Consider the following 26,844-nt stretch of genomic DNA (forward strand, 5'->3'; position numbering starts at 1 on the left):
AACCTCCCAATTTGCAAATGAAATCCAGTTGTTAGACTGCTCAGTGAATTCAGTTATGTCTGCAAGTGTTTTTGCCCCCAGGTTATAAGATCTCTGGGGCACTGTATTTGTTGTTGTGTTTGCACAGCCGCACAATGGCGGCTTGGTCTGTGACTGAGGTTCCTAAATAATATCACAATACAAATAATTATTCCAGTGCAAAAACAGGGTAGCCAGGATTCATGCAACAGGCCTTAAATGTTGCATCTTCCTGTTTTTCCAACACTAAAAATGATGTAACTTGCTTTTATCATCTTTTCCTTCATCTGTTCTAGGGGCAGGAATTAAAGGCTTTTCTCATTTAACAACATCTGCTAAAACCCAATGGTTTCCATCTGGATGGCAAAGATTTATGCAAGCTCAGTTTGAAATTTAACTGCAAACTTTTAGGAGAGGTTAAATGTATTTATTCCAGACAGAATGATGTCAAGTTTTTACAAACTTCTAATGGCCTTTGGCTCATTTTACTTAATGTAATCACTCCAAAAAAATATCAGCTTTTAAACCTTCCCCTCCCCCATTGTGTTTCCAAGATAGCAATATCAAGGGAGACCAAGCAATTTAATTGTGATATGGACCTGAGCTTTTCAGAAAGGGACTAGACATAGGTATGTGTAAAAAGGAAGAGAGTACTATAACTAGCATTATAAAGCCAAGAAAAGTCATTTTGTGGATCAAGCAGCAGCAACAGCACTGCATGAAAAATTAAGGAGAAAATGAAGTTTATTTTTATCTAGAAATCAAACAGCTAACCAAAGAACATATGATCTATGGTACTTTATATTCCTGTGACATGTTTAGAGAAAGCAATGATGAATATTTTAATTTTACATTTTTCTTTAACAATGGACCCGTCAATATCTCTCCCAGCTCGGCTGTACACAACAGGGCTCTGCATACTTGTGTGAATCTGATGTCAAGGCACCCTTCTGTAGGATAGGATATATGCGCACTTCCATATGACACAGAATTTAGGCTTATAGGTCTTTGCTTGTCACATTTCAAGCTCCAATAGCTTTAGAAATCTTGTCACGAGCCATTCCTGAAAGTCTGGAAGCCTCCAGCTGAATAGCTCACTCAATAAATGGCCAATATGTTCAGAATAAGCTGGAGAACTATTCCTGTCCCTCTCTTCGGGGGAAAAAAATAATGTGAAATCAAAGCTTGTGACACTTTCTAGATTATGTCTGGACAGTGATTCACTGAACAGGAAACATTTCCCAGCACTGCATATGCTTCTCCATGCTGCCCTGCCAACAGGCCTCAAACCTGACCAACTCCCATGGTGAGAGAGTATTTTAGTCTCTATGCCCATACAGTCTTTGGCCTCTCTGAGGAGCCCGCCACAGTTGGCAGCTGAGAAGTTGGGTTTGCGTATAGTGGATGCACTGCCCTGAGCAAGGATTGCAGTGTAAAGTGCCCCACCGCAAAAGCAGCCCCAGGAAGGATTGTGCTTCAGACACACTCCTCCAAAACAGAGCTGCTCTTCTGTTTACTCCTTTATCCCATTCCCAGGGCATCAGTGATTTACTGCTGGCCTAGCCAACAGTCAATGACTAGCTGTGCCGCCCAGGCTCCGTTACTCTGGCCAGTGAGCGGAGCTGGAACCAAGACACTGATCATTCCCCACCCCTCCTTGGCAGCTGTCCAACCACCTTGCTTGCTCCTTTGAGTCCAGACTCAAGGGCTACCTAGACCTTGTTAGGTATTTCAGCTTCCTGCATAGCACGTAGTCCAACTCACAGTCTAGCCCTAAACAAATACTACAGATGTGTGCTTGGTTTATTACCATCTCTAGCTGCTTATTTTTACTATTTGATTCACTATGATATAATCATCTCATCACTGGTTGATTAGAACCTCTTGTTGCTCTAGTTTGTTTATGTTTAAACTAGATACATTTTTAGAACTGCAATAAAGTGCTTAACAAAATCATGTTATGGATTTGTTTGATCTTTTCCCATCCTTTTTGCCAGCCCAGAGTCTTCGACAGCTTTTTCAAAGGGAGATGGAGTTGCTTGGTCTTTCTGCAGGAAACGATGCTATTTCTTAGAAACAGAAAGAATTCTGTTTGATTTCCAAAAGCACTTGTATAATACAAAAAATATGGTCTTGCCAGCTGAGCAAACAAAAGGTGACAGAGGGCATTTATAACTGTGTATAGCATGTCTTCACTACTTCTTGATGATGCTCACAAAGTTACTTTTTCCAGCACTGGGTTATTTTAACTTGACAATGTAAGTCACATTTATCTCCTGGTCCTTTCAGCTATGAAGCTAACTCTTCAGCACTGTAGTGTTTCTCTCTTATTCATTTGCTGTTGCTATTTCTGGAACTCACTATCGCAACCTGCAGTTGAGATAATGAAACCCAGAGATCATTCCAACTGTTTTGGCTGCTCTCAACACCTCATGGCTTTGCTGGGGCTGAAATGAAAAAGTCATGTTACTTTGCCATGGTTGCAGGATAATGGGGATGAAGATGAGATACTGCAGCATGTAGAGGGGATTAACTTAACTCTTACAAGTTATTAATATTTTCATAACGCATAGTGCTACAAAGCTTAGCAGTATACAGTAGTGCTGAATGTGGATACCATCTATTTGGATTATTATTGCTACTAGCACCCCCAGCACCTCTAGTTCCGGCACCTATGGCAGTATACGTCAAGTGAAAGATTATGTCCCTGCTCCAAAGAGCTTACAATTACTATCAACTGCAATCATCATTACACCCCTAGTGTTTCCAAGCTGGGCGTTTCATATTCAACCATATACATTTATGCATGTAAATAGTCCAATAGCTTCATGGGGTGGAGTTGCCAGCCCTTCAGGATTGTCCTGGAGTCCCTAGGAATTAAAGATTAATCTTTAATGAAAAATTATGTTGTGATGAAACCTCCAGGAATACAGCCAACAAGGACGGGCAACCCTATCACTGCGACCACACACCTGTGCAGAGTTAAGTACAGGCACATGTGTTTGTAGGACTAGGCTCTTAAGCAGCATCTTCACTAGAGAGGTAATTAGTTGTGAATCACTCAATTGTAAACTATTCAAGACATGGCCATTAGGCCTGATTCTGCTCTCAGATAATAAAAACTTGATTAATTAAGTATTAAAGGCAGGTAAATAATTAATGCTAATGCACATGAGTTTATGGAAAAAGAGATCCTGTCAAACTAATTTGATATATTGTATTGATGAGATTAAAAGTTTGGTTGATAAAAAGGTAATAGTGTTAAACTCCTTAGAGAAGTCTAAATATATTACTTTATCTTGGTATCATATAACATTTTTATTAAAAATCTAGAATATAAAATTAACATGGTACACTCTGAATGGATTAAAAGCTGACTAGCTGACAGGTCTCAAATATAATCGTAAATATGGAATCAATTTCTCAGGGGGTCCCACAGGATTGGCTCTTGCCTCTATGCTATTTAACATTTTTATCAATGATATGGAAGAAAAAGTCATCACTGACCAAGTTTGCAGATGACACAAAAATTGGGGGATTGGTAAATAATGAAGAGGACAGGTCACTAATACATAGCTATATAGATCGCTTGATAAGTTGGGCACAAACAATGTGCATCTTGATATGGCTAAATGCAGACATACATCTAGGAAGAAAGAATGTAGGTCATATTTACAGGATGGGGGACTCTATCTCTGGGCAGCAGCGACTCTGAAAGATTTTTTTTTGGTTGGTGAAGGGTGGCTAATCAGCTGAACATGAGCTCCTATGTGATGCTCTGGCCAAAATCCTGGTGTGAGCATTTACTTGCCTTTATAAATAAACCTCTGGATGCTGCAGACAGCCTTATTATGCCTTTAGCATCCCCAGAACTGTGTGTATAGGCTGATGGGCTCACATTAGAGCACTAATGAAAAATTTAATTTGTATATAGACGAGAAGAATTTTTATATAACATAAGCCAAATTCTGCCCTTGCTCCAGCATTGTGCAGACTCACTGAAGTCAGTGGAATGACATAGGATAAAAATCAGCCCAGAATTTGGCCCTATATTTAAAGAATTATTACTTTGGATGGTGTAACCAGGTGGCACTCACATCTCATGAGCAAGTGCATGTGCCTGCACTTTCTCTCTGGCTTGCAGTGGGTTCTTCAGCAACTCAGCCCTCCAGCCAAATCACACACCGTCTGTGAGATTAAAAACCAAACCCCTTCCAGAGTACAAGTCCAACATGGTGCCTATCTCACCGCCCCCTGTAAAGTCCCTTTATCTGCAGTCTTATTCCTAGGCTTGAGTCTCAATTTGCCCTGCAGAGCCAATCCTAGTACCCTGGTTTGGACTGTCTCTCAGCCCTTTCTGGGTTCTCTCAAATTGTCCCAGCTCCTGAAGCAGGCTTGGCCCTGGTGTGGAGCCACATCCCCCAGGACTCCCTCCCTAGACACTCTTTGCCTCTCTGGGCCTTTTGGGCCCCAGCTCTCCAGCCAGGCCACTAAACAGTTCAATTCCCCTTCTGAGACTGCATCAAAGTCCAGGCCACTTTGTCAGTGACTGATGGGGAAGACCTGGACCCATCCTTTACTCTGAGTTTCAGACCCTAACAATAGCAGCCATCCACTGTGTCCCTTTAACTAAGTTGTGTTGCTGCTATGATTCCCTGAGCCACTTCCCTGCAACCCCAGGACATTCTTCATCCTTACCTCAGGGCCTTAAACTGGTTGAGTCCCAGCCACCAGCCCAGATCACCTTCTCATGCCCACTGGTCTCTGCCAGCACTGCTCTGTCTGAGGTCCTGTAGCTCCCTGAGCCAGACACACCATTCACACCCCTCCAACTCCAGCAAGGAACTGAACTCTGCTTTGCACTGCAGCTCCTTTTATATGGGCCTGCTGGGCCTGGATTGGCTACTACCTGCAACCCCTCTGATTGGCTGGATCCCACACTGCAGCTTGGAGGACTCTCTCCACTGCCCTTTTCTGGGGCAGGGTGTGGCAGGACCACAAGGCCTCCAGCAGGGGGGCCTTAGGGCCTAATCCACCCTGTCCCAGATGGGTACTGTTTCTAGAGAGCAAGAATAATAAAAATAAGTTATCTGTGACTTAGTCATGACCCCATCAGCGGTGTGTCCCATGCTTTGATCTCCTGCTTATACAAAACCCAATTTCCCAAAAGACTTGTGGCATTGCCAAAGACCTTGGGAAAAAATAGCATTGCTCAATATCTGCATAATGGATTAGCAAGCTAATTGCACCAAGAACTCAGCAGTACAAAGCATTTCAAAGGTAAACTTAACTAAGTAGCCCAAGATCACCTGGAAAATTACATATAATGAATTATATTCCCTTCATGGAAAAAGATGTTGCCAGGAAGCTATGTCTGCCACATTGCCTTGTGTTAAGGTGAGCAGCTGTCAGATTTCTAAGAAGCATTGAAAAGCTGCCTTGTTTCCATGGATACAAGCAGAAAAAAATGTTCAGGGAGAAAGTTTACCTCAGTGGCTTTATACTCAACCATTTTTCTGAACATCAGGAGTTGCTTCCTAATAGTCTGCAGACCTGCTGCTGCACTGCAGCCAGAGAGAGAGAGTGTATGTGTGTATGTGAAATGTCAGCTACATGTTATTGATTACCTATTTCAATTTTAACAGACAGAACTGATTTGGTTGAGTTTACCCTAAATTAAAAATACAATGCCACACTACTTTGAACATCTGAGCTGTGGAGGTCATGTGCTTTACAGATATCAGTTAATTAAGCACTGCAGCACCCCATGAGGTATCAGACCCATTTTGCAGATGGGTATACTAGAACACAAAAAGTGGCTTGCCCAAGGTTAGTAAGTGAGGTGGTTGCAGCAATGAAAATATAAACCACATATCCTAACTCCCTTCCCCCTGCTCTAACTACTTTCCTCAAGACAAAGGCAAACTTCTCTATAAAGAAAATTAGAGAACCATCACAGCTATTGATAAGTGCACGTATGAACCACATTGCAATGCCCTAGATCTTGTGCTGAGAATAGATTGGATATTATGGAGCTTAGTTACTTTGCCACTTTTCTTTTCCTTGGCTCTCTTTATCCCACTCCAGCAGTTACATTTATTTTCCTGGCCTTATTTTGAAGTTGAGATCTAGTCACTCTAATCAGTGTGCCCATTTGTACCTATCTGACTGAAATGTTCTATGGTTATCTCCATTAAGGCCAGATTGTGACCCCTTTGCTCATAATGAGTAGCACTGTACTCCGCAAATAGCCCTGCTGGCTTCAGGGGAAGAAATTTTAAATTAAAAACTGGCTTTTTCAGTTTTTGTCCAAAAAAAAATGAATACTTGTCAGTTTTAAACAAAAATTTCCATTTTTTAGTGCTTTGATTTTTTTCAAAGAAAATTTTTGACAAAACCAATTTGTTTTCATCTAATATTTTCATGCAAAGGGGGGAGAAGAAAATTCCTGACCAGCTTTGTACACCTCAGCATGAGGGACAGCATCACAGTCCAGCCCTTAGTCATGAAGCTAGTCCTCAGCCCAAAGAACCAAATCACGTTTCCTTCCACAAAGTATTGACCCCTAGTGATTCCCTCTATCTGGCTGGTTTTGTAATTTATCCCCTGGATAGAATGATTTGTTTCTTTTAATCAGTGCATCTAGTGCGATAGTATAACACTGAGCATTAAAAAGAAATATATCCCAAAGCATCAGAGGCTACACAGCTGCACAGAATGGCCATAGACTTCACCACCTGCAGAATGAAAGATAAATCACACTTCTCTTTTCCATGGCCTCTATCAACATAGCACCTCACTGTCTTTCATGTATTCATCCTCACAACACCCCATTAGCCCAGTTTTACAGAGTAGAGGGAGACTTAAGTGACTTGGCCAGGATGACACAGGATACCTGTGGCAGAACAGGGAACAGGATGCAGAGTCTCCTAAGTCCCAAGCAACCATACTAAACCCTGGACCACTACTTCTACTGCTGGCAGCTTTCTTTTAATAACCACACACTCTAGCAGAACAATTCCCTTTGACTGGAAGAAGGAAAGAGAAACAGTGTGTGAAGTGCTCGCATACTACAGCTGCTTAAAGTTAAGAAGTTGCTCACCTGATTGTTGGATGGAGGCCAGAGAGCACCGAACCTTGCAGGAACCTGGTGGTTGCTGTACAAAGGGAGCTACTGAAGCCTTAGCTGAATGAGAAGATCATTGATACTCATTTAGTTCTAGACAAGTAGGCCTGGTCTACACTACGCGTTTAAACCAATTTTAGCAGCGTTAAACCGATTTAACGCTACACCCGTCCACACAACAAGCCCCTTTATATCGATATAAAGGGCTCTTTAAAACGGTTTCTGTACTCCTCCCCAACAAGAGGAGTAGCGCTGAAATTGATATTGCCATATCGGATTAGGGTTAGTGTGGCCGCAAATCGACGGTATTGGCCTCCGGGCGGTATCCCACAGTGCACCATTGTGACTGCTCTGGACAGCAATCCGAACTCGGATGCACTGGCCAGGTAAACAGGAAAAGCCCCACCAACTTTTGAATTTCATTTCCTGTTTGCCCAGCGTGAAGCTCTGATCAGCATGGGTGGCGATGAAGTCCCAAATCCAAAAAGCGCTCCAGCATGGGCCGTACGGGAGATACTGGATCTGATCGCTGTATGGGGAGACAAATCTGTTTTACCACAGCTCCATTACAGAAGACGAAATGAGAAAAAATTTGAAAAAATCTCCAGACTATGATAGACAGAGGCCACAGCACAGTGCTGTGTGACAAGCGTAACGGAAAGCCAAAGAATCAAATGGACGCTCATGGAGGGAGGGAGGGGGCACTGAGGATTCCAGCTATCCCATAGTCCCCACAGTCTCCGAAAAGCATTTGCATTCTTGGCTGAGTGCCCAATGCCTGTAGGGTCAAACACATTGTCCGGGGTGTTTCAGGGTATATCTTGTCAATTTACACCCCCCCCCCCGTGAAAGAAAAGGGAAAAAAATCGTTTCCTGACTTTTTTATATGTCACCCTATGTCTACTGCATGCTGCTGCTAGATGCGGTGCTGCGGCAATGAATAGCAGCATCTTTTCCCCTCCCATCCCTGGTGGCAGATGGTACAATATGATTGCTATCCATCGTCATCATCAGCCCGTGAGTGCTCCTGGCTGGCCTCAGGTGAGGTTGGCCGGGGGCACCTGGGTAAAAATAGGAATGACTCCCGGTCATTCCCAGTAGATGGTACAGAAGGGCTGGTAACTGTCCTCATCATAGCAACTGGGGGCTGAGTTCCATCAGCCCCCCCCCTTTCATATCTAAAGAAAAGATTCTGTACTGCCTGGACTATCATAGCAGTGGGATGCTGGGCTCCTCTCCCCCTCACCATTTAATGTCCTGCCTGGACTATCATAGCAGCTGGAGGCTGCCTCCCCCTCATTTTATCTCACTAAAAAGTCAATGTTTCTTATTCCTGCATTCTTTATTACTTCATCAAACAAATGGGGGACACTGCCACGGTAGCCCAGAAAGGTTGGGGGAGAAGGGAATCAATGGGTGGGGTTGTTGCAGGGGAACCCCCCGTGAATGGCATGCAGCTCATCATTTCTGCGGGATCTGACACGGAGCGGCTGTGCTCTCTTGTTCTCTGATACACTGGTTCTCTAGTACACTTGCCCCATATTCTAGGCAGGACTGACTCTATTTTTAGATAAATCATAAAGGAGGGATTGACTCGGGGAGTCATTCCCATTTTTGTCTTTGCGCCCCTGGCCGACCTCAGCTAAGGCCAACCAGGAGCACCCATGACAGCAGCAGATGGTACAGAATGACTGATAACCGTCATCTCATTGTCAATTTACAATGGCACAGAAGATGGTACAGAACAACTGGTAACTGTCTCTGCTACCTTGCAATGGCTGCTGTGTAGCGCTGCAGTACCGCCTCTGTCAGCGGCATCCAGTACACACATGGTGACGGTGACAAAAGGCAAAACGGGCTCCATGGTTGCCATGTTATGGCGTCTGCCAGGGCAATCCAGGGAAAAAGGGCGCGAAATGATTGTCTGCCGTTGCTTTCACGGAGGAAGGAATGAGTGATGACACTTACCCAGAATCACCTGCGACACTGTTTTTGCACCATCATGCATTGGGATCTCAACCCAGAATTCCAATGGGTGGGGGAGACTACGGGAACTATGGGATAGCTACGGGATAGCTACCCACAGTGCAACGCTCTGGAAATCGACGCTAGCCTCGGTACATGGACGCACACCGCCGAATTAATGTGCTTAGTGTGGCCGCGTGCACTCGACTTTATACAATCTGTTTTACAAAACCGGTTTATAATCGGAATAATCCCGTAGTGTAGACATACCCGTAGTGACTGGCACAAGGCTTTGGGCAGCTGATACATGGTAGGAGATGGGGAGAGGTTCATTTATCTGTTTCAAAGACAATATGACCTCAGATTTTGCATAGAGATGACACACCTTGTAAAGGTAAAAAACCAAAGGATGTCCCAGAAAAATGGGGCCTCCCAGAAGAAATCTGCTACTGAGATGATTCCTCCTTTGGATAAAAATATATTTGGCTCCACGTGCCTGGTGGTATTGGCTCCAGCTAACACGTCTGTCACCCCACAACTCAGCTGTCCATTGACCCTACTTAATACATCATTGTGATGATTCCCTGCTGCCTTTTAAATTTAACAGGCACTCACAGTAAGGTGCCAAATGACACCAGTTTAAGACAGGAAAGTTCAGAGGCACAACAGAGGCTGAGTATTTTACAGTCAATGATTTGTTTTCACCTGATGCTCAGAATGACAGATAGTATGTAAGACAGTGGCAGTGTAAAAACCCAACAGGATGAGAGGATACCTGCTATGAATCAAACAGGCTTTGTGTGAGACAAAAGGCAAAAGAATGAAACCCTGCGACTGTGTGGGGCAGCCATCTCAAGCAAGACCTTGCAATGCTAGTTGGACCAGTTCTGGAACACACGCAGTTCTCTCTGCGTCTCTCTATTGTGCGCGCGCGCACATGCACACGCGCACACACACACACACACACACAAAATGCCCTGAAAACTACTTAAAAGTCACAGAATCATAGAAGTGTAGGACTGGCAGGACCTTAAGAGGTCATCTAGTCCACTCCCCTGCACTCAAGGCAAGTCTGCCTCATGGTGCTGGAAGGATGATCCTGTGGTTACGGCATGACTCCAGAGACCTGGATTCAAATTCCTTGCTGTGCCCCAGCCTTCCTGTGTGACCTTGGCTGAGTCTCTAGGTCTCAGTTTCCCTTTTGTGAAATGGTGGATCTTTTCTGTCATGTCTGTTTAGATTGTAAGTTCTTTGAGGCAAAGAGTGTAGCATAGCACCTGGTACAACATGGCCCTGATTTTAGGGCCTCAAGGTGCTATAGCGGTAAAAAATAAAAGTAGAATCGTAGTGATAACTCTTCTTCTCCTGTAATGAAGCCACTAGGAGAAGAACAGCAGGGTCAGGACCTCCCAAGAGATTAATCTGTTCCTCCTTAGCAGGAGCATCTGATGGTAGAAATGTCCATCTTGTGAGTGCAGCTTTGAGAACAGAGGCTGCAGAACACAGAGGTGAACTGTCAGCTATGGATGAAAAGGTGCCCGAAAACCCAAGAACGTTGCTTGGATTGACCTACATAGCAGATCCCTACCTTCCTTTGTAAAGCACATCCTTGGCATATGAATCTGCTAAAGCTAGGGCTGAACTGCAAAACTCAGATCCAGAGCCTTGTTCCCCAGAGTTTGTTGGGGAGGGGTTTTAGTTCACCCCTTGTCCTGTCATGCTCACGGAAGTTTGCACCACGGCTAGTATAAATAAAGACTGGTACTTCTTGCCTCCTCCTGTCAGCAGTGTCTGTTCCTGTTATCCAAACAGAGCAAACTGGACAATTAGTAAGCTGCAGATATACCAGTCTTGCACCACCCATCACTGGGGTGCAAACATTTGATATAAAAAACAGCAGTGAGTAGAAACAATCTACATCTACCTATGCAAATTAGTGTAGTACCATTGACTTTAATGGGACTATGCCAATTTATACCAGCTGAGGATCTGGCCCCAAATCTGTAAATCTACTCTTGCACCCCTTCATTCCAGGAGCCCTCTTACTCCATAAAGGAAAGAAGTGGAGACAGAGGATGTGATTTATATTTATTTATTATCCACCTGTGAAAGGAGTGAACAAATTATAAAAAAGTAACAGAAACGTACCCAGCTGCATATGGTTTTAGTCCAACTTGTTTTGTATTTGTTAATAATAATTTCTTTAAAAAACTCCCAATTTAAAAAGAAAAATATTTCCCACAGCAATTATTTTTTCAGTCCCCAGCCCAATAGAATAATAAGATAATAATCTTGCTTTTTATAGTAAAACAGCAGTTACCAATTACCGAGACATGCTTTGTACATCTCATATAGAAACCTTGGTTATTCTGAGACAGAAAGAAACAAAAAACAAAGAAAAAACCCTGTAATCCTGAAGGAATGGTGTTCATGGAAATATTTGTTCCAATATAAAAAGTTCCTGCTTTATATACTGCATAAAAGCAACTTTTCCCCTTTTGATTTCTTCAATAGTCAATTGCCAAAATTGAGTATAAAAGCTGGTTTGGGTTTGCACCAGTGTAAAACAACCTGTATAAGCTAATGAACATGCATATTTCAGCAGTGTTAGAAAGAAGAAGGAACTTCATCATGCTGTTTACTATGTATTTTAGTTGTGAGAAAGCAACTTTAGCAACACATGGTATTTTGCATAACTTAGCAGAAAATGACAGTCCCTTCCTAATTCCCACAGGCTAAATTATTTAGTATGGTCACCTGTTACTTTATGATTACAGTCTGAGTGTTTGTAGTAAAATAATTGATTTCTTGTTATGTGACAGGTTGATATATTTAAAATCTAAATATGGGCTTAAAACTAGAGGTCCTTACTCAGCTTTTACTCAGGTATAACTCCCATCACATTTGGTCTGAGTAAAGCGTGACTATGACCTGAGCATGGACTTCAGTATTTGGCTGAAGCTGCTTTATTTGTACAAGAACAGTATCAATTTGTTAGCATCTTATTCTGAGCTCACACTGATATGTTATGAATAGTAATTCAATTGAAATCATCCAGTATAAGTGAGATCTGTTTCAGGCTGTTAGTTTTACTTCATTCTGACATCAAAGTTCAGAAATGATGCTGAATGTGCCTTCTTTAGTAATGAACTCTAGTTTTTCACTGCAAAAGGGTTATTGTTTTGCTCCTTAGAATGCTGGAGAGATTTCCAAATCCTAGGACCAGTTTAGCAGTCCTTTGTCACACAAAACTCCCACTGAGGGCAGTAGGATTCATTTTATGGGAATGAGAACCATAGAATCAGACTTTCTCACTGACTTGAATCGTTTCACTTGTTTAATTATACATATAGGTTAAGAAATCATTTTTTCAGTCACAGAGGTCTGGGTGGCGGCACAACACTGAAATTGTTCCTAGACCATGATAAATGTACTGGCTTGACTGTTCACCAATGCTCTTTGGTCAGCCATAGCATGGACAAAAGCAAGAGGCAGGTAAGGTATTTTCAGACATATAACTAGTTATCTGAACCACTAAAATTGTCTCTAATATAAAATATGCCTTTAGTCAGACTGACTTTAATCCAGTAGTTTAGTAGGTTGACTGCTGCTGTTTGCTACTGTGGGAGCGAGCTAATCAATTGCCAGTGATGGAATCTTGCAGACAAATGGGAATTCTCTGTTGCAGCTGTTGTCATTCCACGAGCGTAAAGCTATAGGGGAGTAAGAATAAGGAGTTAGTTAAGGTTTTAAATGGAGGTGTGATCACATGATGGACAAAATTCAACTCTACATGCCACCATGAAGGAATAACATACAATGGATACAGAAACACAGAATTTCCTACACAAAGGAGTTTGTTTCACCCCCAATCCTTAGCTCTGAAGAAAAGTCTTGTCAAAAGATTCTGTAATACAGACACATTTCTGACAATATACTTTTGCATAGACACAAGAACATGCTGGCTAGATATAGAGATTATTACAGTCTTACCAGACCCAGCCCTGGATACAATTAGTCATGCATGTATGTTGTACTTATTCCTGTGCAGATTCCCATATGACAAGAGAAAAAGACATATTTGTAATGCTCCGTGTCCTAGTCTACCCTTTCCCCTATCCTGTTGTCTCTCTCCTCCCCATAGTGACTGCATCTCTGTTGGTGTCTCTTTCCAATAATATATACCATCCATTATCTCCTTGGTCTGGAAATGTCTCAGGATTTTGTCTTCACATACAATGCTACAGCAGCGCTTCTCCGGTCAGTGTAGTTAATCCGTCTCCCCAAGAGGCGGTAGCTATTTTGAAGGGAGAAGCTCTCCTGCCAGCACAGTGCTGTCTTCATGGGGGTTTAGGTAGGCATAACTACATCGCTCCGGGATGTGGGTTTTTCATTCCCCTGAGCGATAGTTATACATTACCTATATTGGTAGTTATACCGATATAGGTAATGTAGACCTGGCTTCAGTTGAGGGGGAAGCAGGCAAGCTGGTGTCTTTATACTGCCTTTAATTGGCAGTTCTTTATCTCCTTGCTTCTTGGAGAGGGGCCAAACTTCCTCCTCTGCAAAAACAGTATGTTAAAATACTCACGGTGCTAGCATCTTTTTGTTATGCATAGAAAAGAGTGAGCCTGCATTTCACTGAGTTTATTTACACATGCTCCCTGGAAAGCGTGGTGCACAGCCTGAGGATCAACAGTGAAGTACCTACCACTGTTATATCTGTACCAGATCTGTACACAGTCCTCCTCTTCTGGAATAGAGTGGATCCCATCATCTGGCTGGTTGCCATCCCAGTAGTTATAGTCATAGGAAGAACCATCTGTCCATTCAAAGTGGCCTTCCTATTAAACATCATCCAGAAATTAGGAGGGGAGAATGGAGAAGTGCCGTGATTTCAACTGAACCTCTGTGGAAGTGTGAACTTCAGGATTGGCCAACAGAACATTTCTCTTCTCCCCTGTAGAAAGTGCCGTCATCAATCTGACCTCATTCCTATGTCTAGATGACAAAAACTAGGTCCATGCTGAACAGAGGCCCTTTTTCTATTGAGTTTTGCGCTCTGCTAGCATATTGTTTGAGATCATAGAGTACGACTACACTGCAAAGAAAAACATGCAGCGTCAAGTCTCAATTGATTCCCCCTCATGGGGCTTGGGCTGTGGGGCTAAAAATAGCAGTGTAGACATTCCCCCTTGGGCTGGAGCTCAAGCTTCGAGAGCCTCCCCTTCAGCAAGTTTGAGAGCCCAGGCTCCACTTCATTGGGTTTCCTTTTGTTACTATGTAATTTTACAAAAGAGATTTCAAAAGTTACAGAGCAAGACAAAGAAAAATGAAAAAGTGTGTGTGTGGGGGTGGTAGACATCATTTATTGTATTGCACTCAACGTGGGTGCTGAAAGCCATTGAACCAAACTGCAAACCCTGAATATGATGGAAGGCATGTGTTCGGTTTCTATTACTTCAAGCTAGGGGATACTGGACTCCCAGTACTCACTGTCCTTTTCCCCTACCCGTACACACACACATCCTCCAAAAACGTGGAGAAAGGAGGAAAATATTTTGCAGAAAATTCACACACACCCACAAATTGTTCTGTTTCAAACTATGTCACATGGAAACAACTTTGAAATTTCAACATTGACCATGAAATTGTCCCCCCCCCTTTTTTTAAACATCACATTTATTGGCTACCTCAGTAGCTGTGGAGATTGAATTACCCTCTAATGTTCATAGGTGACAGCTGAAGCATTGGAAGGGCAATGTGGGTAAGCAGAAAATCTTGCTCTCCAGGGCTGTAAGTCCAGCACTTTGTTTTATAGTCAGAGGGAAAAAATTGAAAGGTGTAGAGGGAAAACAGAAAATATAATTTTGCCTTTTATGTGAGTCTGATGAAACTGGCCAAGGGTCACATCTCAACGAGCTCCAGGCTGAATAGATTTCCAGTTCTTTTTATGAGAAAACCTGCTTGTATGATGATCAAGAGAAAAAGCAGGCGGTAGTCCCATGCACCACCTGCAGCAAAATGTGAACCTCTAGAATTGGCTTGTACAGTCATCAGAGGGCACACCAGGAGATCAACAATAGATGATCTGCACAGATTTGTCATCATCGGATCGATGGACTACCAAGAAGCTAATGCTGTAGCGGTTTCTCACCTGTCTTAGGTCATGAAGTCCCATCCAGATATCGGTGGGTATTCCAGGCACTCGGCTGTTTACCAGGTCATATACAAAGACATTCTCTTCCCAGCTGGTAAAGTACCATAATATGAAATAGTTAGGAGGTTGGTATTAGTGAAATTAAGCAAAAACTATCCCTAGGCATTCAGACTGCACTTTGGCAAAAGGGACCCCATCTTTGAAATTGTCCATGGAAATTTTGGATTCATTTTCTTAGTCTGTGTAAGAGGATGGCTTAGTATGGCAAAACCCAGAGCTGGTTGGAAATGCAGGGAAAAATACATGACAGTAATTTCAAATCCCTGTTCTCTTTCAAAATTAAAAAATTTTAACTTTCAAAAATTCAAAATCATTTCACCATCTGTAACAGCAAGCAGGAGGTGTGGTAACGTAAAGCATCTACTGCCTATGCTCTGCTGGAATGGTGTGAAATGAACTCAAGCAGGTCAATGAGCTTCCACATTTTAAACCAGTGCTTTTCACTATTTCTGAAGTGGGGGCCACTTTGGCAAAAAAACCTTCAGTGTGACAGCCACATCAATCCAACACAGATGATTGAACACTCTGAGTTCTTTGTTGGTTGATATGGTAATCTTACTGTTATTGGTAATATTGCTTGGGGTGAAGGCGTGGGAGTGAGGGGCTGGTTCTGGGAGGGGGCTCAGTGCTTGGACAGGGGCTTGGTGTGCAGGAGAAGGTGAGGGGTACAAGCTCTGGGAGGGAGTTTGGGTGCAGGAGGGGACTCCAGACTGGGGCAGTGTGTTCAGGTGCAGGAGGGAGTCTGGGGTGCTGGCTCCAGGGGAGGGTACAGGGTGCAGGCAAGAGTATGGGGTGTTAGCTCTGGGAGGGGGCTCAGGGCTGGGTCAGAGGCTTGGGATGCAGGAGGTGGTGTGGGGTTCTGACTCTGGGAGGGGGCTCAGAGCTCAGGCTTGGAGTGCAGGAGGGAGGATGGGGGGCTGGCTCTGGAAGGGGCTCAGGGATGTGGCAGAGGCTTGGAATGCAGGAGGAGGTATGGGGGGGCTGACTCTTGGAGGGGGCTCAGGGCTGGGGCAGAGGATTGGGATGCAGGAGGGGTCATGGGGAGCTGGCTCTGGGATGGGGCTCAGGGCTGGGGCAGAGGTTTGGGGGGCTGGTTCCAGGAGGCTTCAAGTTGGATGGTGGAAGAGCTATTCAGAACCTGCCCCTTGAAGGGGGCGGCACTTACTTTGGGCAGCCCTGGCCTCACGCCGCTTCTGGAAGGGGCCAAGGTGACTCTGCGTGCTGCCCCTCTCTGCAGGCACCGCCCCCACAACTCCCATTGGTCACAGTTCCCTGTTCCCAGCCAATGGGATCTGCAGGGGTGGTGCTTGCAGGCAGGGCTGCAGGGGTGTGCTGGCCACTTTTGGGAGCAGCGTGGGGCCAGGGCAGGCAGGGAGCCTGCCTTAGCTGCAGCCCCACTGGTGCCAGAAAGCGCGATCAACAGGGAGATGCACTTAGGGTCCATGGGAGTCACCACTGGCTCACAGGCTTTGCAGTGAAGAACACTGTCTTAAACCATCAGGAGTGGCTGGGCCTTGGATGGAGGAAAAAACCATGATGAATTATAGATGTGCCCGTGTAGCAAAGTCTTCCTCTGATACCTGGATGTTTAGGTCCAGCATTTTGCTTTGGGCCCCATTTCTAATCTAGGTTTGTGAACTGTTCCATGAAACATGGAGTGGAAAACCTTTCTATTTTGAAAGTTCTGAGTCAGACAAAATTGTAACCAAAATTGTTCCGTTGAAAGCAAAGCCACCCTCCTCTATCCGGGGACTGATTAATGGGTACAATGTGACTGCAGTTGGCAGAGTGGAGTCTGTTGTAACTGAGGGGCAAATTTTCAAAGAGTCCAAAAATACGACCATAAAATTGGCTCAAGCATCTGTCTGTACACACAAAGCTTCACCTTTGCTCATGCACATCAGCAAATGCATGGGGTTTGCATGCACATTCACACGGCCTCTTGAAAACATGGCCCTTTAAGTTATTATATTGTACAACCACAGCCAAACCCATGGTGATCCAAATAGCTTTGTTGTAACACAGAGCATAAAGTGACAACTTGTTATTTATGTTAATGTAATGTTGCAGACCACAGCCATTTCACAAGCGCCTCTGGGCGCAATCGTGATAGGTCTGCTTCAGAATTATTGGTTCTACCACTTGAGCTAAAGGAGACTCTCTGATAGACATCTAATTAATACAGTTGCGTAGTTTTGATTCTGTCCATTAGAGGGCAGAGATACACATCCATGCTAGCCAGTGCATTTCAATACAGATACATAGAATTTACGACAGTGGTAAATTTGGCTTGAATGGGTTTCTTTTCTCATAGGAAGGTTAAACTCCAGCTGAGGAATTACTTATATATTTATTTATTGCAGCAGACATCGTTTAGCTGGACTTTAACAATTTTTCAGAAACAGATTTCTTTGATTCTTACCTGTGAATTGATGCTAATTTGGCTGATTTTATGCCAATGGAAAATTCCGCACAATAGAGATCGGCTTCAGCCCATGTTTTATTGATAGGAAAGTATCTGTAACAGTACCCTTCATATTCTGTCCAAAACAGTGGGCAGGAGTAGGACTGAACTGGCTCTGGCATAGCTGGGGAGAAAAGAAAGAAAACTGGAAGTGATTTAATACAAAACAGCTGCAGGGACCCCAAAATGGTGAATGTCTCTGTTGTTTAGGACCAGTCTCCTTGTTGGCTTTGCAAAACACAAAAAAGCAAAAACAAAAAATTCCCCCAAGGGCTTAGATTTTCACGAGCAACTGGGGACTTTGGGTGCCTCCATTCTTGGATATCTTCTCAAAATAGCTGAATTTCAGAGGATGGGAGCTCAGCACTTTGGAACGTTTGAGCAGAATTTGCCATTTTTGAGTAGACTGAGCAGGGATGAAAAATACTTTTGGATGCTACCCTAACATAAATATTTAGTAACTCTATTGTACATTTTCCAAGTAGGATGGAAGTGACACTATGAAGTTCTGTACAGATCAGGTCTGGGCCTTTTCTCATTCACATCAATGCCCGGAAAGAGCAAACTTGTAGGAGAGGTTGTACCACCATTGCAGATAACACAGGGAGGAGGGAAAAGACTCCAATCAAAGGGACCAGGAAAAAAAATGGGAGCAGTGGTGGGAAAGGGACACATGCAACTTAATGCAGTAAAAGCATTGAAAACAGCATAGAAAGATGTTAAGAAACATTATACTCTAAAATGGTCACACGATACAAGACACTGAGGGAGAAATAGTGAGCAGAAATTTAAATCCATCAGTCACATTTCTGGGAGGTAGGTAAGAAGGTAAATAGGGCCCTGATTCAGCAAAATATTTAAGTACATGCTTAACTTTAAGTACGTGACTGGTCTTGCTGAAATCAATGGAATGATCTACGTGCTTAAAGTTAGATGTGTGCTTATGCATCCTGCTGGACTGGGGTTTTAATCACCAGGACAGATCACAGAATTTGAGAAAGCTCAGGCATCTCCATCCAGTCTATCTCCTTGCCAGTGTGGGATTGTTTCCTGCACTAAATTCATTCTTTAGTGCTGTCTGTTTGGTTTAAGGACGAGTGAGCCCTCAGCTGGAGTGACCACTGAAGACTTGGAAAAGGGAGAGCTGAGGGCAGCAAGGATGAAATGTTTCAGGTTTTGGAAAAAGGGGGAGGAAAATGCTGCTGATGTTCTTTAGAAAAGAGGAAGCACAACTGATGTGTATGAAATCCTGAGAGGTCCAGCAAAGGTGGATGCCACAAAACTACCCAAGCAAATAACAGGCTCAAAACCCAAAGAGTTCAAACTGAAGCTAGGAAAGGATCTGGTATTCAGGGACTTCAAGGGGAATCATCTTTACAATGACCATAATTAACCTGTAGAACAAACTCTGCTAAAGGCAGCAACTGAAGCGGCAAGTATGAGCATATTAAAAAAGGGGGGAATTAGCCAAGTCCAAATCATCACAGGGTATAAATGCTAGAACTAGCTGGGTTGAACTCCCTCCATCCCCAAATGTCACTACTGAAGCATCCTTTGGCAGCCATTTTGCACCACATTTCTTTAGTTCCTTCCACCCAGGGTCCTCAAAGCATTTTACAAACATCAGCCAATGAAGCCTCACAGAAGCCCCCTGATACAAGCATTACACTCAGTTTTCAAATAAAGAACACCTCAGAGGCAAAGGTGCTCATTTGTGCTAACACAGGAAAGTCGGAGCCACAGCCAGTGCTAGACCCCATCTCTTTTGCTCCAAGGCCTGTCCGTTAACCATTACATCACCATTCCTGAGTACAGAACGTAAAACTAGCTCTGGGTTATAGATCAGCTCCCCAGAAACTGGGAAACTTGTCACTGTCTGTGGCAGAAGAATGACTCAGATACCTGGAACTGACTGTTCCCAGCATTTCAGCGCTCACAATAGCACTGTGAACCAAACAGCAGGCATTCAGGGAAACTGGAGGGCTGTGAGTCAGTCTCTCCTGCTGACCTAGGGTATTATATGCCTTCATAATGTAAAATATGCTGAGCCCAGTTATTTCAAGTACTGCAAAACAGGAGCTATTTTGTGGCTAATATAAACAGCTACTTTTTCATTGCCTTTCTCTGACAGCCCCAAGCCTCCATCAGCACTCTTCTGTCCCTCGAGCTCAGATAAAAGATAATTATTCTTTCCTTGTGGTGACCCTTCCCCTTTCCCCTCCAGAGCTCCTTAGAGGCTGTATCCTGATACAAGTGCGCTTGGAGCCAGTTCCAGTCATTATCAGCCCTGAGAAGTGCCATGCCTAGATAACTAGGGTCAGTGAGCAACTCAGACCTCAAAAACCAAGTAACATTGTAGAGATGACCGAGTTGATTCAGATCTGACTGTGTTAGTGATGGGCTATGCAAAAGGGCTCTAGTTGAAAATCAGATTGATACCTTGAAAAATGGAAGCAGCTTTTTAAAAATTGTAGTAAATTTGTATTCAGTTAACAGCGAGATGCAGTGTTTATTCCCATGGGCCACATCCTGCCATCGTCTCACAGAGAAAACAGTTCTCAGGGCTACCTCACATCCTGTTTCAACAAAACCCAAGCGAGAGAGGGACAGAAGGATCAAACACCAATGAATGGAAGTGAAGGATTGGCCTCCAGAGATCCCAGGACAGGAACCACCAAATAGCTGCAATGCACCCTAGGCTCCGCCTTCCCTCACATGTACTGAGGGGTCAGTCACAAAGTATAGGTTAGTGCTGCTTATAACATCTGTGCATCTCAGCCTGGCTGTCCACAGGGTCCCTAGCCTCCCTCCTTACCTACTCCCAGAGACCTCAGATCCCATGGAGAGGAATTGCCAGGAGAGGCCTCAGTGAGTGCTAGGGAACATGGCACACCAGCTTCGCTGGTTCTATGCGTGGCTCTTCCACCCACTCATTTTACTTCTCTTTGCTCCCCATCACACCTCACTACAGGGTCCTCAGCCAGGAAAACCATTGATGTCCATGGTCATTTTAGCTTGAGGACCAAATCCAAAGCCCTTGGAGAGCAAGAGGAAATCTCCCATTAATTTTAGTGGGTCTTGAATTAGATCTGAGTGGGCCTCATATTCTGATTTTATATATTTTATGCTGCTGATGTAATTTATTGCCAATTCCAGATGCAGTAACATTGGCTTGATACATGCTTCTTCCTGCTCACTGTGGGTTCAGTACAGCAAGGTGGTGAGGATTCCTATGGGCTGAGGGCACCCCCAGCGTCTCAGGAAGACTCAGCACCTGGAAGGACTCAGCCCGGCCCACTAAGCCTTTAGAATGCCTGAGGGCACTAAATTATTGGCTGGGGTGACTGGAAACACCATGAGCTTCATAGGCAGCCTGGTCATTGATATTTTTGGAACGCTTGTTAAAAATGGCGGCGAACTCTTCACCTTTAGTTGCATGACGGCACACTGGACAAGCTAAAACCAGCAGCCATCTCAGTGTTTTGCCTTTTCAGGTGAAGCGTTATGAGCATCTGTTGTGTGCTGGGTTGAAATTTCAATTAGGGTGGTTTTGGCTTCCCTGAAATATCATGAGAAAATTGTTCCCCTTGATAGAAATGGTTGAAACTAAATCATCAGACCGAGGTGTTCATAGAGGCTTTTGATCTCCTACACCATTTTCCCGACGAGGTGTCATTAATTTGCCTCGCTTCAGTGAACAAGAGTGCCTGGAGGAATTCAAGGTTAAATATAGCAGAAAAGAGAAGAAAGGTAGGTCAATGCTTAATTAGCATCTTTCTGTTAGGTCAGTGTAGGAAGCCTTTGCACTCTCTTTAGAAGAGGGTTTTTTATTCTTAAATTCACAGGAAATAACCAAGGAACCACTTTTATTCTAGAACACCTAGGTCTATTTTTATTTTCAAATCTGTCAGACACAGTATGGCAGACAAGCCCACTTCTCAGCAGGAAAACTTCAGCCAAGCCCAGCTGGTCAGAAGGGTATTTACTAGTATGGAAAACAAGGGCAGTGCCATCGGGTCAGTCATACCAATTTTCTACACGTGAAACTACGTCAGCAGAACATCACAGTAACCACTGTCTGACCTCCTTGGTAAAATGCTTTGAGATCTCCTGTCGCAAAGAGCTTTATAAGAGTTAACCCTTTATTATTTTTATCATCATTAACTCTTTCAGTGAGAGCAGAAGGATCATCCGTGGTTAAGGCTGTGGGCTAGGGCTCAGGATACTGGGGTGCAATTCCTGGCTCTTTCTGAGTGACCTTGGGCAAGTCACAATCTCTGTACCTTGATTCTCCATCTGTAAAATGAGGCTAACAATCCTTCCTTTGTGCTTCGACTGCACACTCAATGAGGCAGGAATGGCCTTTTACTCTGTGTATTTACAGCACCTAGCACAACAGAGGCCCCACTGTGACTGAAGCTTCTAGGTGCTCAATATTTCCAACCAATATTTTCCCATGATGCTGTTGAGAAAGGAAAACCACCAACCCCCTGAGCCCTACAGAAATCTGCTTCTCAAGTAATTTTTTTCATAACAGCTTCAAATTTAAGATTGGAAGATGTTTCTATGATAAAAGTGTGTAGCTCTGCAATGTAGAGCCTGGGTCTAGGGCAAGACAGACAAGTGATATCCATTCTGATAGCATTCCTGGCACTTTAAAGCATTCTCACGGCATCTTTTTAACAGCAGATATTACCAGTCTTGTGCTGGAAGCAAATCATATTCTTGCTGGAGACTATTAAAGGGCTTGATTTCATCATAGGCTACGGATTTATCAGTAAGAGTATAAACTGTAAACAAGCCATTAATGCCCTTAAAAAGACGACTTAGCAACACAGAAAAGAAGGTTCAGCCAAAGAGACCTCTGTGGCTACCAGAATGTATGTTTAGGCTCCTACCAAATTCACGGCCATGAAAAACACATCTCGGACGGTGAAATCTGGTCTTATGTGTGTGTGCTTTTACCCTATGCTATACAGATTTCATGGGGGAGACCAGCGTTTCTCAAATTGGCGGTCCTGACCCAAAAGGGAGTTGCAGGGGGGTTGCAAGATTATTTTAGAAGGGTCGCAGTATTGCCACCCTTACTTCTGCGCTGCTTTCAGAGCTGGGCTCCTGGCCAGCAGCCGCTGCTCTCCAGCTGCCAAGCTCTGAAGACAGCACGGCTGCCAGCAGTAGCGCAGAAGTAAGGGTAGCAGTACCGCAACCCACCCATACAATAACCTTGTGACCCCCACCACAACTCCTTTTTGGGTCAGGACCCCTACAATTACATCACCATAAAATTTCAGATTTAAATAGCTGAAATCATGACATTTACTATTTTAAAAATACTATGACCATGACAATGAATTTGGTAGGGCTCTAGTTATACGGCTTTGACTGGTCTGCTACAGAGATTCAGAGACTTCAGTAAACCATGCTGTATTGCAAATAGCATATCTAGCCTTCATGAGATTAAGCTCTTCCAGGGTCCAATCCTCAGAGGTGCTGAGCAACTTGAACTGCACTAAAGTTGTGGGCATCAAGGGTCCCCACCAATGCTCAAGAGGCACTGAGCACCTCATAGCATTAGGGCCCTAGAGTAGATTGAATAAGATGTAATGTAATTTAGATGTAATGATCAACTGACCTTCTGCTATGGAAACCATTCCTGGACCTCTGCTGGGACTAGATGCCAGCAAGTCTGCGTTCTCTCTTACTTCCTGTACATGCAGTTAGTGTTGTCAGGATCAAAGGGCAAGCACATTTTTGGGGAAAGGGATGTTAATATTTCTTCTCTTTCCTCTAATGTAGTCCCTTTTTCATCTCATTTAGTTTACCGCTTACCTTCAGCCACAGGAATACCTGTAAATACAACATGAAAGCATAGAAGGACCTGATGTTCCATCAATGCTCCTCTATTGCCATGTTCTATATAGAGAGAGGGTAAAATCCTGACCCCGATGAAGTCAATGGGAGATTTGCTATCAGCTACAGCGAGGACAGGATTTCCCCCAGAGTATGGACAAAATCAGAGAAATGAGAATTTAAAAGTGTTTGGAGTAAGGAACTGAAATTGTTTTTCCAGAAGAAAATCCCAGTCCGAGAATGCTTACTCATTGCCTCATCTGCAATGGCCTGCAGAACTGAGCCACATACATGCTTTCGGCAATTCTCCCAATTCAAGCAACACATCAGGCATGTGGATGCAACATCACGTCTTGGTGCTATAGATGATGTTAAGCAGGGTCACAGAAAATGTGCACAGTTAGGAAATGTGTGAGTATGCAGGGAATGGGACACACTTTACAAGCTCCACAAAACAATTCATATGTAAGACTTTAGCACCATCTTCTACAAACGTAACCTAACAATAACCATACATTCCCAGTGAGGATACAAAGTGCCACTCTAGGATAGATCTGTAATACCTCACCAGAGTAATTTTTCTACATTCCTCTTACACTACACTCATTTCAACCTCTCCCTGTTGTTGAATAAAACACACTGCCAAAGGATAAGCACCAAAAGAGGAGTTTATGATGGATAGAAAAAAATAAGCCAATGTCATTAAGTATTACTGAGAGATTGTATGTGAATAAGGGCTGCAGGTTCAGATCCTTAAATACAGTCCCCAAAAATTACATAGGGTGTCTTCAATATTATCATCATGCAAAATATTTCATTCATATAATTATTTGCCCCCTTTCATTACATCACTGCTGTCAAAACAAGCAGGTCGTGACAAGGCTTCATCTTAAGTGGGTGTGTGTGCACGTATTGTACTCTGAAAGTGTCTTTGAAGCCAGCTGCTCCTCTCTTCTGCAGAATGGCAGGGCAGAGTTGGAAGAGAGCAGTGACCAATGGTGAGTGTGGAGATTAGAGATTATCCAGGCAACGGAATGAAACTTTAATTGTGCTGCAAAAGTGTCACAATCTCAGACACATAAGAATATTTTTTGTAAATTTTTTTTATCAAAATGAAGTTATTTTTATGGAATAAAATTCTATAGTATTTGTATTTCAGGATGTAAAAATACTACAGTCAATTCTGTAGATCTCCTGGAGCACAGAAATACTATACTTCTAGCTGCAACCGGATAGGAAGCATCTTTGATTTTTCTCTCCTCAATTAGTTTTTGAGGAAGCACCCATTGATTTGTTGCCTGGCACTAAAGCCAAGCTTGTGGTAATTATTTTTCTCACTAGTTCATTGAACAATACTTATTGGGTGAAATTCTGCTCTCAGTCCCATGTAAATTTACAAGAACAGTATCAAAGTGAGTGTAGTTACTCTGGAATTACATTGGTGTAAATGAGAACAGAATTTGGCTTATTCTATCCAAGTAAAAATGTACTGCAAACCTGGATAATACAATGAAATCACAAAGCCAGTTGAAATGTTATTAAAATAACTTCTCTCCCCTAAAAAAGTACACTTTGTGATTAACTGTAAATATACAACTGTCTGAAAAGTGTATGTGTTATAGGATCTAATATGTAGAGAGAGGGACAGTTCTCACATATGCTAACTTCACTTTATGTTAGGGTGAATAAAAGAAGCTTTACAAATCACTGTTCTCTGCTTTTTGCACTTCCACAGAAAGCTGAATATCCAGAGTCACAATCCTTTACAACTTACAATTGCTTTATTAATTATCATTTCATGCAATTACTATTGTTTGGACTAAAATCAGATTAAGAGCATTCTTTTAGCTTGTAAACATAATGTAAACTTCATGGCACCATTGTACAGGACCGTATATTGTTTATAAGATTAAACTTGAACATGCCCCCAAAACAAAGAAATAAAGTCAACAGAGAGAATGCTTCAACACACTGGAACAGAAAAGATCAGCATTACTTGGTAATACATCTTCCCACACTAAGCAGATTATTGAATTTACACGTCTGGGTTTTATGGAGAAGTTAGCAAAACTGGTAAGGAGAATTGCATACATTACAGGATGCATTTGTAAAAGTGCCTGATTTTAAGCCATCAATAACCTAAAGTTTACTCACCCACGCCACAGTCAGTGATTTGCACTCACCTTGGCTGATTTTAATGTTTGTCTGTGGGAAAGCCTGGGTAGCGAGCAAAACCATTGAGAGGAGCACACAGAAATCCCATCTGATCACCATCTCTGACTGAGGACAAAATTTCATTTCCAGGTGTGCAGAGAGCTAACGACATGAAGCCTTTCCTTAGTTCGGTATCGCCTTGGTCTGCTGCTGAGATTCCTGGAGCAGATGTGAATATACTTTGTACACTGCACCCTCCCCCGAAACTCCAAACTTTCACAATGACATGCTAGGAAGGCTGGCCAAGCTCCCTCCAGTGTCATATCACACTCCACACAACAACCAAGAGCTTCCCAGCTAAGACATTGCAGAGAAGCTGCTACATCCCATTTCACTGGCAGAAGTTAGTTACTTTAAACCATTTTTTTCCTCAAAACTTCTGGTGAGGTTTTAGAAAGCAGGCATGTACACCTCCTAGTCGTGAGCCTTCAAATGTGAAGTTCTCTAGTCAAGCAAACCACATTGCCTTTCTGCTTCCATGGCTGCTTCTTGAGAGATTGTGTTTGTGTATATTGACTTATCAATGTTTTATGCCACTCTAAGCAATGCATAGCAGGTGTATGAGATGTACTTTCTGGCAATATAGCCCTAAATTCTGGAGCAGCAGCACTCAGAATGGGACCTAATTGCTTAGACCAGGAGTCAGCAACCTTTCAGAAGTGCTGTGCCGAGTCTTCATTTATTCACTCTAATTTAATGTTTCGCGTGCCAGTAATACATTTTAACATTTTTAGAAGGTCTCTTTCTATAAGTCTATAATATAGAACTAAACTATTGTTGTATGTAAAGTAAATAAGGTTTTAAAATGTTTAAGAAGCTTCATTTAAAATTAAATTAAAAGGCAGAGCCCCCCGGACCGGTGGCCAGGACCCGGGCAGTGTGAGTGCTACTGAAAATCAGCTTGCGTGCCACCTTCGTGCCATAGGTTGCCTACCCCTGGCTTAGACTTTACGGTTTGGTGCTGGAAAGATTTGTAGATTTCACATG

General features: G+C 43.2%; 1 protein-coding gene across 1 annotated transcript; it reads right to left on the minus strand.

The window, feature by feature from the left end:
• Positions 1-12,477: 12,477 nt before the first annotated feature.
• Positions 12,478-25,988, minus strand: CLEC19A (C-type lectin domain containing 19A). The gene is made up of 5 exons (XM_030578717.1): positions 25,827-25,988; positions 17,752-17,917; positions 15,267-15,360; positions 13,821-13,953; positions 12,478-12,822 (listed from the first exon to the last, which is right to left on the minus strand). The coding sequence occupies exons 1-5, from the start codon at positions 25,939-25,941 to the stop codon at positions 12,743-12,745; spliced, it is 588 nt and encodes a 195-aa protein (XP_030434577.1). The 5' UTR covers positions 25,942-25,988; the 3' UTR covers positions 12,478-12,742.
• Positions 25,989-26,844: the final 856 nt, after the last annotated feature.

The sequence above is a fragment of the Gopherus evgoodei genome, chromosome 10 (genome assembly GCF_007399415.2).
Source record: "Gopherus evgoodei ecotype Sinaloan lineage chromosome 10, rGopEvg1_v1.p, whole genome shotgun sequence".
NCBI classification, from domain to species: Eukaryota; Metazoa; Chordata; order Testudines; family Testudinidae; genus Gopherus; species Gopherus evgoodei.